General features: G+C 41.0%; 1 protein-coding gene across 3 annotated transcripts in view; it reads right to left on the reverse strand.

Moving 5' to 3' along the window:
* The window catches only part of col4a4 (collagen, type IV, alpha 4), a 150,963-nt gene extending 133,781 nt beyond the window's left edge, over positions 1-17,182 (reverse strand). For 2 of the 3 annotated variants that reach the window (XM_064984109.1, XM_064984107.1), the window contains exons 1-3: positions 16,531-16,831; positions 15,225-15,374; positions 4,776-4,818 (exon numbers count right to left, since the gene is read on the reverse strand). In XM_064984109.1, coding sequence (XP_064840181.1) covers positions 4,776-4,818; positions 15,225-15,271 — 90 coding nt within the window. In that variant the 5' untranslated portion in view covers positions 15,272-15,374; positions 16,531-16,831. Of the gene's footprint in view, positions 1-4,775; positions 4,819-15,224; positions 15,375-16,530; positions 16,832-17,075 lie in introns of those variants that run through there. The other variant, XM_064984108.1, reaches the window with a different exon arrangement.
* Between the last annotated feature and the right edge of the window lie 1,626 nt (positions 17,183-18,808).

Genomic DNA, 18,808 nt, shown 5'->3' on the forward strand with positions numbered 1-18,808 from the left:
CTCCTTCCTAAGCAGTATGACGGCTGCGTGGTCCCATGGTCCCATACTTGCGTACTATTGTTTGTACAGATGAACGTAGTACCTTCAGGCGTTTGGAAATTGCTCCCAAGGATGAACCAGACTTGTGGAGGTCTAAAATAAAATCTGAGGTCTTGGCTGATTTCTTTTGATTTTCTCATGATGTCAAGCAAAGAGGCACTGAGTTTGAAGGTAGGCCTTGAAATACATCCACAGGTACACCTCCTATTGACTCAAATGATGTCAGTTAGCCTATCAGAAGCTTCTAAAGCCATGACATAATTTTCTGGAATTTCCCAAGCTGTTTAAAGGCAGTCAACCTAGTGTATGTAAACTTCTGACACACTGGAATTGTGATACAGTGAATGATAAGTGAAATAATCTTTCTGTAAACAATTGTTGGAAAAATTACTTGTGTCATGCACAAAGTAGATGCCTTCAACTTGCCAAAACTATAGTTTGTTAACAAGAAATTTGTGGAGTGGTTGAAAACGAGGTTTAAGACTCCAACCTAAGTGTATGTAAACTTCCGACTTCAACTGTACAATTTAAAACAAACTGTAATAGCGCTCAACACAAATATTTAAGAATAGAAAAAGGACAGGGCCATATAATTCTGGCTTTCTTTTTTAGTAATGCTGGTTTTCTTATCCACCAGATAGTTGGCCATAGCCTCGTATGAAACATCCTGTAAGCTTGTGAGGCTATCAAACATCTCCAATCCAAAGTTAAATCTAGAATTGGCTTCCTATTTCATAACAAAGCATCCTTCACTCATGCTGCCAAACATACCCGCATAAAACTGACTATCCTACCGATCCTCGACTTCGGCGATGTCATTTACAAAATAGCCTCCAATACCATACTCAATAACGTGGATGCAGTCTATCACAGTGCCATCCGTTTTGTCACCAAAGCCCCATATACTACCCACCACTGCAACCTGTACGCTCTCGTTGACTGGCACTCGTCGCCAAACCCACTGACTCCAGGTCATCTACAAGACCCTGCTAGGTTAAGTCCCCCCTTATCTCAGCTCGCTGGTCACCATAGCAGCACCCACCTGTAGCACGCGCTTCAGCAGGTATATCTCTCTGGTCACCCCCAAAGCCAATTCTTCATTTGGCCATCTCTCCTTTCAGTTCTATGCTGCCAATGACTAGAATGAACAAAAAAAATCTCTGAAACTGGAAACACTTATCTCTCTCACTAGCTTTAAGCACCAGCTGTCATTGCAGCTCACAGATTACTGCACCTGTACATAGCCCATCTATAATTTAGCCCAAACAACTACCTCTCCCCCTACTGTATTTCTTTATGTATTTTGCTCCTTTGCAACCCATTATTTCTATTTCTACTTTGCACATTCTTCTACCATTCCAGTGGTAAAAATCTACCATTCCAGTGTTTTACTTGCTATATTGTATTTACTTCGCCATCATGGCCTTTTTTTGCCTTTACCTCCCTTATCTCACCTCATTTGCTCACATTGTATTTTGACTTATTTTTCTACTGTATTATTGACTGTATGTTTGTTTTACTCCATGTGTAACTCTGTGTTGTTGTATGTGTTGAACTGCTTTGCTTTATCTTGGCCAGATCGCATTTGTAAATGAGAACTTGCTCTCAACTTGCCTACCTGGTTAAATAAAGGTGAAATAAATAAATATCCAAGATGCTTCAAAAGATTTGCAAGTATGTGTGTGTGCGTGTTAGATGGATACAGAAGATTACTTCTGATCCAAGATAGAATGATTCATGGATATGCATGCACATTCTTTTTTTGCATATGAAAACCAAGCAATGAGAGTTGGAGGTTAATCTTAAATCAAAAGGAGAGATAACTGCGCCTCTGTCTGCATGCCTGGCCGGCGCTGGGTTTACATAACCCCACCGGAATGTGGTAACACCATCAACACAAACAAGACCGGGGGAAAATATCAATCCATCGCACAGTATTCCCTCTCGGCATAACAGAAAAGTGCTTATAGCCTTCTCATTCCATATGAAGTGCCTGCATTGAGTGTGTGTATGTGTGCATGCGTCCGTGCATATGACATGACCTGTGTCTATGCACAGGTCTGAGATTTTTAGCAGGTCGGTATTTCATGCTGGTTGTGTCTTGAGTGCATCCTGTTTCATCTTGTCCATTGTATTCTGATCAGAATGGGGGAATGAGAGTGAGAGGAAGAGAAAGAGACTAAGAGAGATAGATAGGGGTGAAAGACTAGGGAGAGGCCTTACCGCCTGGTATGGCAACTGCTCGGCATCTGACCGTAAGACGCTACAGAGGGTAGTGTGTACGGCCCAGTACATCACTGGGGCCAAGCTTCCTGCCATCCAGGACCTATATACTAGGCAGTTTTTTTTGGAAAGCCCAAACAATTGTCAGACTCCAGGCACCCAAGTCATGGATTGTTCTCTCTGCTACCCTTTCTCCTAAATTGTACACAAGTACACTTCTCCCCACAAATCCATGAAGGTCAGTTAAGTGTACAATTCGGCAGATGTTTGGGGGTGGGGGTGCTGCAATTCTTTTGTCCGCGCTACAGATTTAATTTTACCTTTATTTAACTAGGCAAGTCAGTTAAGAACAAATTCTTATTTTCAATGACGGCCTAGGAACAGTGGGTTAACTGCCTGTTCAGGGGCAGAACGACAGATTTGTACCTTGTCAGCTCGGGGATTTGAACTTGCAACCTTCCGGTTACTAGTCCAACGCTCTAACCACTAGGCTACGCTGCCGCCCCACATCAGGCTGCTAATACAGGACTGGTAAAGGCCCAGTGCACTACGCATTTCTCTGGTATTTCAGGGGGTGTAGGAGCACCCTCAGCACCGCTACGTCCTGTGGCTATGCAATTTGGAAGAATGGACATGCCTGGTCTGAACACAGGAGGTGGAGGTTAAAGTGTCAAAGCATGATCAGACTTCCTCCTACCTCATATACACTAGTAACAGGACAGATAGGTTATTATGCACATCAATGAACGTTAACAATCAAAGTAATTTAATGAATAATGCACATATACAGTACCTGTAAGGGTTAGGCAAGTAAACACAACATGTGTTGCCTCTATTTGTGACTCGGAGGCATATGTCACGCGTCACTACTTCACAGGAAAGCCATTTGAACTGTGTTTTTTTTGGCAGAAATGCCTTCTGGAATATGTGAACTGTCATGTGCCTTAATAACAAACTTGAATGACATCTGTAAATACGAATACAAATTGTTAAATTACGAGTCTAGTTGGTTTAGCCATAGAAAAAGACAGGAACCTTCCTCAGCATGATTGGCTGAGATAATGGCTGGGCTGGATGAGTTCGGATTGGTCTGCATGTGGCAAGCTTCTGTCTATAACATGAGTTGGTCAATATTTGTAGGTAATCCTTTCTTCTAACGTGGCCTTTTTTGGAAGATATCAAAGTGTTGCTCTCCACTTTCTAGAGGACTGAGTTTTGAAATCAGTAGAAGGCAAGGTGGAATTAGAGTTGGACAGCTAAGGAGATGGAGAAAATTCTGCCTTTTGATTGCAAATATACAGAGGGAGTCAAAAAGAGAACACACAGAAAGCTGTATAAAACACCTGCCTCCAGATTACATCTTCAAACTAAAGGCAACCATGACATCCGTGACAGTGAGGAGAACCGTCCATCCATGTACATGGGTAAGATAGTCTAGCTAGCTACATTTTCAGATATTACACCTTTCTAATTTTGTCAGAAAGTTATTTTCATTTCAAGTTAAAGCGTGCTGTTAGGTAGCTAGCTAGCTAACGTTACCTGGCTGGCTCGCCAGCTAAAGTTACGTGTATGATCTGACTCCACTATGCAAGTAACCATTTCCATAGAATGTGCATGATGTCACTACGACAACTGTTGATAGCTGGTAAATTTGCTCTGGGTATCTACTCCGATGCCAGAGTGCAGAATAACTGACAAATTTACGAACGTTCAAAACCAGTTGAATATGGCCGGTGTCAGTAAATGTTGGCAAACAAAGCGTAATTGAATTGCTGCCAGCAGCACAGTTAGTCACCAACACTACGGATAACATGAAAACAGCCTAACCAGCTTTGCTAAGGCGAGTAAAATGGTCAGTGTGAGCTGTTCTCTCATGTCTCTGGAAGTAGCTAGCAAGCTAGCCAACGTTACCAGTTAGCTTGGGAGCTTGACTAGTGTTATTAGGTCAGAACGCTCTGATCTACCCTACTCCTTGGCCAGAGCATTTAGTGTGTGTGCTCTGAAATTTTACAAATGGACAACCTGACAATGGTCTGAGTTTACGAACGCCAGGAGCGCAATCTGGCACTCCAGATTGAATTTATGAATACACCTGTAGTTTAAACCAGCCTTTAGTCTTGAAATGTTTGGTTGTTAAGTACATTGCCTCACATGTGAATCCTTAAAGAGATGGGCTAAGGCGTAAGAGGGTGAATGAAGCTGAAATGGGTGTAGACAAAGAAGAGCTCTCCAGTAGGTTTACCAAAACATTCAGGAGCCATTTTCTCAAAAGTGAAGTTACAATTTTATCAACTTTCAAAGCATAATTACTTTCCCATTGTTCCACAGCTGTATTGTATGATATACCATTTTCTAGCTCAGTCTCTACTTTTATTCAATGTAAAAATCACAATTTCAAATTTTGCAACATTGAGACCGAATCAAGCCGGTCAGTCACATTTTATCACTCAGGCCGAAATTAATGTAAACCTATGAGATATTTCAAAGAATGTTGGTAGAAACCACTCACTTACCCCCATTACGGCCTGTCCAGCAACGACCATTATCACAAGCCACCTATAGAAGAGAAGACATTAAAGTTAGGGCCCATGTTTGCACCAGTTGGTTTCAGAAGTGGAGAAGAGCAGACCTGCGTTCAATACCATTTGAAATCTTTTTCTGTTTTCTCTTGTCTACTTGGAGTGCCATATGGGAAGGGTTTTCACCTTTTTGACTATTCTATAGGCTACATTGTACCAGGCAGGCTCAATCAAGCCCAGAGTATTAGAAAATATTTGTATTTGAATTCAGGTCTTAATAAAAGCTCCTAAAAAGCTAGATCCTTTCTTCTACAATAAACACACCATTTCCTATTAATTAAAGTTATTTACAGGTGCAAGCTGACTGTGTCAAAATTACTGAGTAGGGCCCTAAGTTAAGTGTGAGGGCCCTAAGTTAATTTTTTTGTCAGTGTGAAGGCCAAATTACAGAGGAAAAACTTTTTGAGGATAATTAAATTACTTCAATCTGGAAAAAACCCAAGGTTTGCTGGCATACCAGTAGAGGTCTATCAAGCCTTTTTTGATATACTCAAAGCTCCATTGTTAGGTTGTTTTAACTACTCCTATGAAATATTAGTCTGTCAGGTACTTAGCAGGAAGGTCTGATTTCACTATTATCATAACAAGACCCAGATGGCAAATGTATAGATCCAGTCTTAAAAATAGGAGGCCTCTCACACTTCAATGTTGTAATGTAAAAAATGCATAGCACTCAGAATATTGCTCATCCTGATCAGACAGGTTTTTTTACATGGACGATACATTGGAGATAAATATACGACAGCTTCTAGAAGTAATACAACATCATGAAACATCTAAGAAGCCAGGCCTGGTATTTATAGTGGATTTTGAAAAGGCCTTTGATAAAGTAAGAATGGATTTTATTCATAAATGCCTGGATTTTTTTCAATTTTGGTGACTCTCTTATAGATAAAAAGTCATATATAGCAACCCCAGGTGTAAAATAGTAAATAGCGGTTACTTCTCAGAGAGTATTGAATTGAGAGGAGTTAAAGAGGGTGTCCGCTGTCACCATAACTATTCGTTTATGGCCATCGAAATGCTAGCTATTAAAATTAGACCAAATAACAACATTTAGAGGATTAGAAATTCAAAGCTTAAAAACAAAGGTGTCCTTGTATGCCAAAATCTCACGTTTTATATTAAGTCTGCAAGCTACATCCATGCAATATCTCATTGAAGATTGAGATAACTTTTCTGGTCTCTCTGGACTAAAACCTAATTATGATAAGTGTACAATATGACGTATTGGATATTTTAAAAATTCTACTTTTACATTACCCTGCAGTTTACCTATAACATGGCATGACGGTGAAGTAGACATACGTGATATTCAAATCACAAGATATATAAATGAGCTCTCCACAATGCATTTTAATAGAAAACTTGTAAAAATGGACAAAATCCTGCAACCACGGAGAGGTAAATACCCGTCTATTCAAGGTAAAATTGCCCTGATTAAATCCTTAGTCATATCTCAGTTTACTCACTTACTTATGGTGCTGCCTACTCCTGATGATTCATTTTAAAAATGGGTAATTCTGCCCCTGGACAAGGCAATTAACCCACTGTTTCCTGGTAGGCCGTCTTTGTAAGTAAAAATGTGTTCTTAACTGACTTGCCAAGTTAAATGAAAATACAAAATAAAAAATGATTTAAAAATTATGAGCACATTTTTTCTTGATTTATCTGCCTATCTATATAATGAATAGGGTGTGTTGAGATTATTAAATATAAAAGCACTAAACATCTCTCTAAAATCTTCACTTATTCAAAAGTTTTACTTGATCCATAAATGGTTCTCAAGTAGATTATTAAGAAAAGCTCAGTAATCTACTGTCTTTTTGACTTTGTGCAGATATCCATATCTAATTTTCTATGAATTGAAAATTATACTTTTTTCAAAGTATACAGTGGGGAGAACAAGTATTTGATACACTGCAGATTTTGCAGGTTTTCCTACTTACAAAACATGTAGAGGTCTGTACTTTTTTTAATCATATGAACACTGCAACTGTGAGAGACAGACTCTAAAACAAAAATCCAGAAAATCACATTGTATGATTTTTAAGTAATTACTTAGCATTTTATTGCATGACATAAGTATTTGATACATCAGAAAACCAGAACTTAATATTTGGTACAGAAACCTTTGTTTGCAATTACAGAGATCCTACGTTTCCTGTCGTTCTTGACCAGGTTTGCACAAACTGCAGAAGGGATTTTGGCTCACTCCTCCATACAGACCTTCTCCAGATCCTTCAGGTTTTGGGGCTGTCGCTGGGCAATAGGGACTTTCAGCTCCTTCCAAAGATTTTCTATTGTGTTCAGGTCTGGAGACTGGCTAGGCCACTCCAGGACCTTGATATGCTTCTTACGGAGCCACTCCATAGTTGCCCTGGCTGTGTGTTTCGGGTCGTTGTCATGCTGGAAGACCCAGCCACGACCCATCTTCAATGCTCTTACTGAGGGAAGGAGGTTGTTGGCCAAAATCTTGCGATACATGGCCCCATCCATCCTCCCCTCATTACGGTGCAGTCATCCTGTCCCCTTTGCAGAAAAGCATCCCCAAAGAAAGATGTTTCCACCTCCATGCTTCACGGTTGGGATGGTGTTCTTGGGGTTGTACTCATCCTTCTTCTTCCTCCAAACACGGCGAGTGGAGTTTAGACCAAAAAGCTCTATTTTTGTCTCATCAGACCATATGACCTTCTCCCATTCCTCCTCTGGATCATCCAGATGGTCATTGGCAAACTTCAGATGGGCCTGGACATGCGCTGGCTTGAGCAGGGGGGCCTTGCGTGCGCTGCAGGTTTTTAATCCATGACGGCGTAGTGTGTTACTAATGGTTTTCTTTGAGACTGTGGTCCCAGCTCTCTTCAGGTCATTGACCAGGTCCTACCGTGTAGTTCTGGGCTGATCCCTCACCTTCCTCATGATCATTGATGCCCCACGAGGTGAGATCTTGCATGGAGCCCCAGACCGAGGGTGATTGACCGTCATATTGAACTTCTTCCATTTTCTAATAATTGCGCCAACAGTTGTTGCCTTCTCACCAAGCTGCTAGCCTATTGTCCTGTAGCCCATCCCAGCCTTGTGCAGGTCTACAATTTTTCCCTGATGTCCTTACACAGCTCTCTGGTCTTGGCCATTGTGGAGAGGTTGGAGTCTGTTTGATTGAGTGTGTGGACAGGTGTCTTTTATACAGGTAACGAGTTCAAACAGGTGCAGTTAATACAGGTAATGAGTGGAGAACAGGAGCGCTTCTTAAAGAAAAATGAACAGGTCTGTGAGAGCCGGAATTCTTACTGGTTGGTAGGTGATCAAATACTTATGTCATGCAATAAAATGCAAATGATTTACTTAAAAATCATACAATGTGATTTTCTGGATTTTTGTTTTAGATTCTGTCTCTCACCGTTGAAGTGTACCTATGTTAAAAAATTACAGACCTCTATATGCTTTGCAAGTAGGAAAACCTGCAAAATCGGCAGTGTATCAAATACTTGTTCTCTCCACTGTATCTCTTTTTCAAACAAGCATTGCAGAGTTGGCTACAATTTCATCCCCCTGAAAAGATAGAAAAAACATTTCAACAAATATTATGGCTGAACTCAAATGTGCAGGTTGATTAAAGACCTGTATTTATGGGAAAGATGTTTGAAAAGGGTTTTTTGTTTTTAAATGATAGAGTTATGTCTTTCATGGAGTTATCAGAATTGTATGGGAAGGTCTGCTCAATCCAAGATTACAACCAATTGATTACAGCGTTACTCCAAAAATGGAGGCAGCAGGTGACAGCGGGAGGAGGTAGGGAACTGGTCAGTCTGCTCAATATAAAGGATCAAAACTTGAGGAGGAATAAAAATAGCATAAATAGGAAAGTATACCAGTTTCATTTGAGGACCAGGATGTTGACAGCTGCGCCATACAGATGGCAAAATAGTTGGGAAGAGATTTTTTTATGTACAGATTCCATGGTACAGGGTGTATGAGTTCATTTATAAAATGACGCAAGGTTTAAGACTTCGTACTTTTCAGCTAAAATTATTATATAGAATTCTTGCCACCAAGAAAATATTGAATATTTGGGGGTTACATTCATCAAAGCTCTGCAGATTTTGTTGTGGGGATACAGAATCAATAGATAATTTATTTTGGTATTGGCCTAAGGTAGCCTGTTTTTGGTTACTACACGATTCCATATGTGTTATTTAATAGTTTTGATGTCTTCACTATTGTCTTCACAATTCTACAATGAGTAGGTGTCCTAAAACTTTTGACCGGTAGTGTAGGTTCAGAACTTTGTGAAAAAGAACAGTTAAAATATATGGCAAATATAAATAAAACTGGATGGTCTTCAGAAATAGATGGGAGGGGTTGAGGGAAACGGAAGGATAGGAGTAAAAACAAACAAAAGATACCTATTGTAAAATAGATTGTGTTCTTAAAATGAATATAGAATGTATAAGCTGGAAGTAGAAGGAAGCCTAAGTGTTGTTGTTCATTAGTTTACTCCAAATAGGGGAAGGGTGGTAGGGTTATGGTAAAATAATGAAGGAAAATGTACTTTGGAAAGTATTCAGACTCGTTAACGTTTTCCACATGTTGTTAGGTTGAAGCCTTATTCTAAAACATATTAAATTGTTTTTATCCCCATCAGTCTAAACACAACACACTGTAATGACAAAGAAAAAAGGCCAGGTCATCTGATGCAGCACTCCATCACTCTCCTTCTTGGTCAAATGGCCCTTAAACAACCTCGAGTTGTGTTTTGGGTCATTGTCCTGTTGAAAAACAAAATGAGAGTCCCACTAAGCGCAAACCAGATAGGATGGCGTAACGCTGCAGATTGCTGTGGTAGCCATGCTGGTTAAATCACAGACAGCTCCCACATACCATCACACCCAGAGCATATCAGACAGCTTTTTCTCTACCACATCTACGGATTACTACCGCAAGCTCTGAACCTTTACACCGGATCATCGCAGCTAGCTAGCTGCTATCCGAGTGGCTACTCCTGGCTAACGTCTCCGTCCCGAAGCAAGCACCAGTTAGCCTGGAGCAAGCCTCAAGCTAGGCCCATCTCCCAGCTAGCCAAAGAGGTCCACCAGCCAATTCATGGGCTACAATACCTCTTTTGCCAATTGGCCTGGACCATTTACTGCCAACACGGAGCCCCGCAGAACCATCATGACTGGTCTGCTGACGTAGCCGTCCAAGGTGGTCTCAACAGGCTCTTCCGTTGCGACATCGCCGGATGCCCATCTGCTAGCCCCGGTCCACTAGCTATCTGAATCGCATTGTCTCCAGCTCGCCTAGCGTAGCAGCGACAACGGTATTTGGCTCCCTGACTCATCTAGTGCTACTCATTGGACCCTATGATCACTTGGCTACACATGCATCTCCCTAATGTCAATATGCCTCAACTATTGCTGTTTTGGTTCGTGATTGTTTTATTTCACTGTAGAGCCAAAAGCCCCACCCAATATGCCTTAGATAGTCCTTTTGTTCCAACACCCACACATGTGGTGACCTCACCTGGCTTATCTGGTGCCTCGAGACAAAACCTCTCCCATCGTCACTCAATGCCTAGGTTTACCTCCACTGTACTCACATCCTACCATACCCCTGTCTGTACATTAGGCCTTGAATCTATTCTTCCGCATCCAGAAATCTACTCCTTTTACTCTCTGTTCCGAACGCACTTATAGCCTTTAGTCAAAACTTTATCCTACTCCTCCTCTGTTCCTCTGGTGATGTAAAGGTTAACCGAGGCCCTGCAGCCCCCAGCACCACTCCCATTCCCTAGGCGCTCTAATTGGTTGACTTCTGTAACCTTAAAAGACTTGGTTTCATGCATGCTAACATTAGAAGCCTCCTCCCTAAGTTTGTATTATCCACTGCTTTAGCACACTCCGCCAAACCTGATGTTCTAGCTGTGTCTGAACCATGGATTAGGAAGGCCACCAAAAATCTAGAAATGTCCATCCCTAACTACAGTGGGGAGAACAAGTATTTGATACACTGACGATTTTGCAGGTTTCCTACTTACAAAGCATGTAGATGTCTGTAATGTTTTATCAACTGTGAGAGACGGAATCTAAAACAAAAATCCAGAAAATCACATTGTATGATTTTTAAGAAATTAATTTGCATTTTATTGCATGACATAAGTATTTGATCACCTACCAACCAGTAAGAATTCCGGATCTCACAGACCTGTTAGTTATTATTTAAGAAGCCCTCCTGTTCTCCACTCATTACCTGTATTAACTGCACCTGTTTGTACTCATTACCTGTATAAAAGACACCTGTCCACGCACTCAATCAAACAGACTCCAACCTCTCCACAATGGCCAAGACCAGAGAGCTGTGTAAGGACATCAGGTATAAAACTGTAGACCTGCACAAGGCTGGGATGGGCTACAGGACAATAGGCAAGCAGCTTGGTGAGAAGGCAACAACTGTTGGCGCAATTACTAGAAAATGGAAGAAGTTCAATTTGACGGTCAATCACCCTCGGTCTGGGGCTCCATGCAAGATCTCACCTCGTGGGGCATCAATGATCATGAGGAACATGAGGGATCAGCCCAGAACTACATGGCAGGACCTGGTCAATGACCTGAAGAGAGCTGGGACCACAGTCTCAAAGAAAACCATCAGTAAAACACTACGCCGTCATGGGTTAAAATCCTGCAGCGCATGCAAGGTCCCCCTGCTCAAGCCAGCGCATGTCCAGGACCATCTGAAGTTTGTAAATGACCATCTGGATGATCCAGAGGAGGAATGGGAGAAGGTCATGTGGTCTGATGAGACAAAAATAGAGCTTTTTGGTCTAAACTCCACTCGCTGTGCTTAGAGGAAGAAGAAGGATGAGTACAACCCCAAGAACACGACCCCAACCGTGAAGCATGGAGGTGGAAACATCATTCTTTGGGGATGCTTTTCTGCAAAGGGGACAGGACGACTGGACCATATTGAGGGGAGGATTGGATGGGGCCATGGATCGCGAGATCTTTGCCAACAACCTCCTTCCCTCAGTAAGAGCATTGAAGATGGGTCGTGGCTGGGTCTTCCAGCATGACAACGACCAGAAACACACAGCCAGGGCAACTAAGGAGTGGATCCGTAAGAAGCATCTCAAGGTCCAGGAGTGGCTTAGCCAGTCTCTAGACCTGAACACAATAGAAAATCTTTGGAGGGAGCTGAAAGTCTGTATTGCCCAGCGACAGCCCCGAAACCTGAAGGATCTGGAGAAGGTCTATATGGAGGAGTGGGCCAAAATCCCTGCTGCAGTGTGTGCAAACCTGGTCAAGAACTACAGGAAACGTATGATCTCTTGCAAACTAAGGTTTCTGTACCAAATATTAAGTTCTGCTTTTCTGATGTATCAAATACATATGTCATGCAATAAAATGCAAATTAATTACTTAAAAATCATACAATGTGATTTTCTGAATTTTTGTTTTAGATTCCGTCTCGCACAGTTGAAGTGTACCAATGATAAAAATGACAGACCTCTACATGCTTTGTAAGTAAGAAAACCTGCAAAATCGGCAGTGTATCAAATACTTGTTCTCCCCAATGTATAACATCTTCAGACAAGATGGAACTGTCAAAGGGGGCGGAGTTGCAATCTACTGCAGAGATAGCCTACAGAGTTATGTCATACTATCCAGGTGTGTGCCCAAACAATTGAGCTTCTACTTTTAAAAATCCACCTTTCCAGAAACAAGTCTCTCACCGTTGTCGCTTGAAATAGACCCCCCCTCAGCCCCTAGCTGTGCCCTGGACACCATATTTGAATTGATTGCCCCCCATCTATCTTCAGAGTTTGTACTGTTAAGTGACCTAAACTGGGATATGCTTAACACCCTGGCCATCCTACAATCTAAGCTAAATGCCCTCAATCTCACTGAAATTATCATGGAACCTACCAAGTACAATCCTAAATCCGTAATCATGGGCACCCTCTTAGATATCATCCTGACCAACTTGCCCTCTAAATACACCTCTGCTGTCTTCAACCAGGATCTCAGCGATGAGTGATGGGTCCACGGTCAAACGAACACCCCACATAACTGTCAAACGCTCCCTAAAACACTTCAGCGAGCAGGCCTTTCTAATCGATCTGGCCCAGGTTTCCTGGAAGGATATTGACCTCATCCCGTCAGTAGAGGATGACTGGATGCTCTTTAAAATGGCTTTCCTTGCTAAATTAAATATGCATGCCCCATTCAAAAAAATGTAGAAATAAGAACTGATATAGCCCTTGGTTCAACCCAGACTTGACTGCCCTTGACCAGCACAAAAACATCCTGTGGCGTTCTGCATTAGCATCAATTATTAATAGCCCCCGCGATATGCAACTTTTCAGAGAAGTCAGGAAACAACATACTCAGTCAGTTAGAAAAGCTAAGGCTAGCTTTTTCAAACAGAAATTTGCATCCTCTAGCACTAATTCCAAAAAGTTTTGGGACACTGTCAAGTCCATTGAGAATAAGAGCACTTCCTCCCAGCTAACCACTGCACTGAGGCTAGGAAACACTGTCACCACCGATAAATCTATGATAATCGATAATAATAATAATACATTTTTCTACCAATGATACATTTTTCTATCAATGATATATTCTCTGATCCACCTCTACGCAGACGACACCATTCTGCATACATCTGGCCCTTCCTTGGACAATGTGTTAACAAACCTCCAAACGAGCTTCAATGCCATACAACACTCCTTCCTTGGCCTCCAACTGATTTTAAATGCTAGTAAAACTAAATGCATGCTGTTTAACTTTGTTGTGTGTTCAAGGCTTATTTTTACAGACTATGGTGTGAGGAAACTGTGCAGACACTGTGATTTGAGCTATAGAGCAGTGGTCACCAAACTTTCCTGAGTAATGATCACTTTCTCAGTCAAAATGCAATCCAAGATCTACTGCCCCGTTTTTTTTTAAACAGGACTTAAGCCACTGCACAAGTTCAACCCATATATCTCCTCCCTATGTTTTAGATGTGGCTCAGATGAAGGAACATTCCTCCATTCCACTTGGCAGTGTTCAAAACTACACGGTTTCTGGCAGGGGGTATGCGATACCATATCCTCAATTCACGGGGTTGCATTCCCTTTAGACCCGGAGGTCTGTCTACTGGGTAACTTTACTAACACCAATCTTAGGTAAAGCCATACTATAAAGCTAACAGAAATATTGCTAGCGATTGCCAAGAAATGTATTGCCTTGAAATGGAAATTGGATTCCTCCCTGCCAGTTGCAATGTGGCTTTCGGAAGTTAATAGTTGTATCCCTTTGGAGAAAATCACTTACTGCTTGAGGAATAAGTTAAAGACATTTTACAGAATTTGGCAACCTTTTATTGACTATATGGAAAATCTCCCCCCACATCTCATCGATTGAATCTATATATAATCCTCACATAATGTTTCACACGTAATGTATAATATGTAGCCTACGGCAGGTGATCCAATGTCTCGTTATTTTGTTATTTAAAAAAATATATATATATTTTTATTATTGTATGTTTGTTTATATAATTATAATTATCATTTATTTTTGTTACGTTCGTCTGTTACTGTCACTTTGTCCTATCGTTGTCTAATATCTTTTCACTTTTGTTTTGAATGTTCTTAATTGGAAAATGCAAAAAAAATATATATATAAAAAAAAAACATGACTTAAGCCTATGCAAAATTAACCAATTAAAAACAGTTCTGTAGCAATGAGGTTTGTGCAGTAGGCTATAGGCCCAATACATTGTCACTGCATCTTGGCTATGCTTGAATTGCCCTAGCAATGTTGTTCTTAAACCATTTTAGAGTCGTCGCAACAGACCCGGGTTTGTTCCCAGGCTGTGTCACAACCAGCCGTGATCAGGAGTCCCATAGGGCGGCGCACAATTGGCCCAGCATTATCCGGGTTAGGGGAGGGTTTGGCCGGCAGTACTGTGAAAGGTGGGCTCTAATCTGATGGAAATTAATAGGCATACAACCAAAAGTATGTTTCCTTCACTTAGCGCTCCAACACCTGTCTGCTTCTTTCAGATCTGCAAACACCAAAAGTGGAAGGCACTAGTTGGGGGAAGGGGCAGAGGAGGATGGTGAGGGCAAGACAGCTCCTAATAATGGCTAGAACTGAGTGAATGGAATGGTATCAAACACATGGAAACCATGTGTTTGATGTGTTTGATACCATTCTATTGATTCTGTCCCAGCCATTACTATGAGCCTGTCCTCCGATTTAAAGTGCCACCAGCCACCATGCTGGTAAGGGGCTATGGGTTGTTTTGGCCAAGCAGAAATGGAGAAGATGTGAACGGAAGGAAATTAGAGAAAATTAGACAATGAGATCATGAGAAGATGTGAGTTGGTAATCTGACCAGAGAGGGAGTTTGGTCCAGGTGGTGCAGCAGGTAGAGACCGTCATCTCCGCCACTTAGGGCGTGTCCTGCTTCCAGACAAGCCCTTGACCTCTGCCTTGCCTTTGATTGGTGCAACAGCAACGATGAGACTCTGCCTCTCGACCTCTCCTATGAGATAGACAAACAACGATAAGAGACAGAATACTCTCAGATAGGGAGGTAGATAGAGTAAATTTATGTACAGTAAAAGTGTTGGGTTCAATTCCATTGAAACTTAGTCAATTCATAAATCAAATGTAATTTTAATTCCTGAATTTATAAAATCATCCATTTGTTAAATGGATTCAAATGTATCTCCTTAATTGGCACAGTTAAAGATGCATTAACGAATAAAACAATTATATATATAAATGAATGAGTAGAGAGTGGATGAATGGATGGATAGATATGCGCACACGCACACGCACACACACAACTTTGTCATAACAAATGTCTGTGACCTGATGAACTGTGAACAAGATGTACTTTGCGGATCAGTTCTCATTGCACGAAAAGCTGGTTCGTAGGCAGGCAGCCTGAGATAAAGGGCTTATCATTATAATGTATGAATATTTGCAAACATCAAAATGAAAGTCAGGTTATTAGATCACATGCTGAGGTTTTCAACAACAAAAATATTACTGCTTGTGCCCCATTTTTTCTAAGCTAAACCTCAAAAATCGCAACCCATTATGATGTGTTGATGATCACCACCATCATCATTATGACCTCTTATTATTACTGATGTTACACAGCTCTCACTGCAATCGTGCACCACTGTAACTGTATACAAGATAAGCCTGAAGGGGCTTGTGCACAGTTTTCGGGGACACCGTGCTGATTTTGTGATACATGCATACTGAATTGCTTTGACAAAATAGGTCCCCAAGCCCTACTCTGCGAATAGGCCTCCAATCCAAATACATTTGAAACTATAAGAAATCTATTACCGAATCAAATATGTGTCTAGTCGAAATGTTTCAAGTATAAATACTTTGACATGCATGGTCTGAGTATATTCCCACGAAAATCAAATTGGTTAAAATGTGCCTAGGTCATAATCCTGCAAATTCAATTAACCTACAATAAAATTGAGCGAAGATATGGCAACGAATGAAACCGTTGCAAATGACCCCCAAGACATGTTTAATAGGAATTTGCGCTATGGAGAAAATGAATGATTAGGTCTACCCGTCATATCCTAGATAGGGTGCGAGAATCGTCCCAATCTAACGCAGAGTTTTATTGTAGACAATAAGTGTGCTATGCAATAAAAAACGCTTACCCCAGTCTTGATACACTGTGTCGGTCTCCGTTGACGAAATGTCGTGCAAGTTCAAGTCCCACTGTGACAATAATTTCGCATACACTTGTTCCTTAAATCGAAAAACCATCACCTTTATCCCTAAATAGTGTCATGCAAAAAGAACCTAGCTATTTCAGAATCGTTGTGTCATTTGGCTTCATATCAATGAAGAAAATAAAACAACAAAAAGTTTAACGAAGTACAAGTCTTAAACTTAACAGAAACACAGAGACCTCAACAACCGCTAGTAAGTATGGAGGCTACCTCGTCCACTCCGCACCTCATACCGTAACTAACCTAAAGAGCGCAACATATTTCACAATACATTTATCCGGTTTATTTTTATACTATCAAATGGATTAATAGGCCCACCTTAGAACAATGTATATAATACTATATAAAACATATCACCATGTATCATTATTAATTAAAAACGAAATATAAAAATTACAGCGTAATCACAAAGTATTACGGTATTTAAGTGTACACCGCTCATTCTTCAATAAGCACTTGACCGTACTCACTTTTCCAACATATACAATATGTTTCTCGACGATTGTATGTCCCACTCGTTCTTATTATACCTCAGCTGTTACACTTTGTTGCCTATGACTTGGGTGTATTATTTAGCCTTAAAATACTTCGCTGTCAGGTGTGAATGGGGGCTCGAAGGTAAAAGCACTGTCTTTCTTGAGGGTTATCTTTACCACGCGCTATATCTAAGGATAGTGATCTAACCCACCACCTATCAAAGTCCAGAAACCCGTCGCAGTGACAGCGAGCAGTAGGCTATTTCTTCTTATTTTTAAAACACATGTATTCAAGAGGGCTGCTGCATTGCTTTTACAGTTACAAAGATATCCAACTGAAATGACGGACTTTCTCACTTTTCCCGCACTGCTCTGGAGTGTCCTGTTGCTAGTGCTCAGCGGCATCATCACACCCGCATGCACAGATGATGTAAGTATAAAAATGCAATGATTAATTAGGCTATAAGGGCTCAGCTCAGGGTAAAGTCTGCTGCATATCGTGCATACGTGTATTATAACTGACTTGTACGGGAAATACTTTTTATTGCGAACACGAATCTGAGTTGACGATATAGCTGAGTTGGCGGGTCATCCATGCCGAAATTACATCACATGATGTGTCACCTGAATAGCCACCAATAGACTTATTACTGTTACCATAACTCATACAGGTAGCCTAGATTTACTTGGTGTAGCAGGAGCGTTATGGACATAGATTGACATAAAATATATTCATGTCAGAGTTGAATTATGTTGATGTAATTTATTGCCTCTACAGGTCTAAGGCTCACGACAGGTGTATTACAAAGCTTTAGGCTACTGGTTAAGATTACATTTAGTTGTAGAGTGGTGACAATTGTAATATGGTAGAATGGAAACGGTCCGATTTTTTTGCATGCCTGTAGATTCAGCCAGCTCCAACAGAGGCGACATTGCGCACACGCACGCACGCGCACTCGTGCACACACACCACATATTCACACATTTCCCCAGGCCCATCCCTGAGCTGTGTACTTAAAACAAGTGCTCAAGTGCTCAAATGTGCTGAAAAACTATTCCCAGACCAAGGTTAATATAGTTGTGTGTTTTTATATTAGATTTGATTTGATTAGTTTATTTTAATCTCTGTTTAGTTTCAGTTCGTTTTAGACCAGGTTTGCTCGTTTTTATTTAGTTAGGGACAGAAAGCATGTGCAGATAATTTTTTGTGTGTTTTTTGGGATGCCACTGGGATGTGTCTTGCAATTGGGGGGCAGTAATACATAAGTTAGGTTTAAATTATAAAGTCAATCTCAATGTGACTCAGATTTAAAAACAACAATTAACCATTAAACAATTAAAACAAGAAGTGGAACTGGCTTCGTGGTCCAGAGTTGAGTTTGAGGGGTCTATGGATTAGAGCAGAGTTGCCTAAACCACTTCCTGGAGATCCACCATCTACCAGGACAGTAGATCTACAGGAAGAGGGCTGGGCAGCACTGGGTTGTGTATGTGTAGACTCACGTTTTCATTGAGTGTGGATAAGATCCTGCAACACAATGTGGTTGAGTTAAGTACACAACTCAATAATACAATTATCTTTGCAAAATGGCTGTCCTGCACAGTTGAGTCGCAAAAACTTGTAAAAATGTGCAGCCCAACATGTGTAATATGACACAACCATGCAGAGATACATTTGGAAAACCCTGTTTTCCATTGTAAATCTTTACCAAAAATCTGTTGGATGC

Source organism: Oncorhynchus masou, chromosome 13, assembly GCF_036934945.1.
Source record: "Oncorhynchus masou masou isolate Uvic2021 chromosome 13, UVic_Omas_1.1, whole genome shotgun sequence".
NCBI lineage: Eukaryota > Metazoa > Chordata > Actinopteri > Salmoniformes > Salmonidae > Oncorhynchus > Oncorhynchus masou.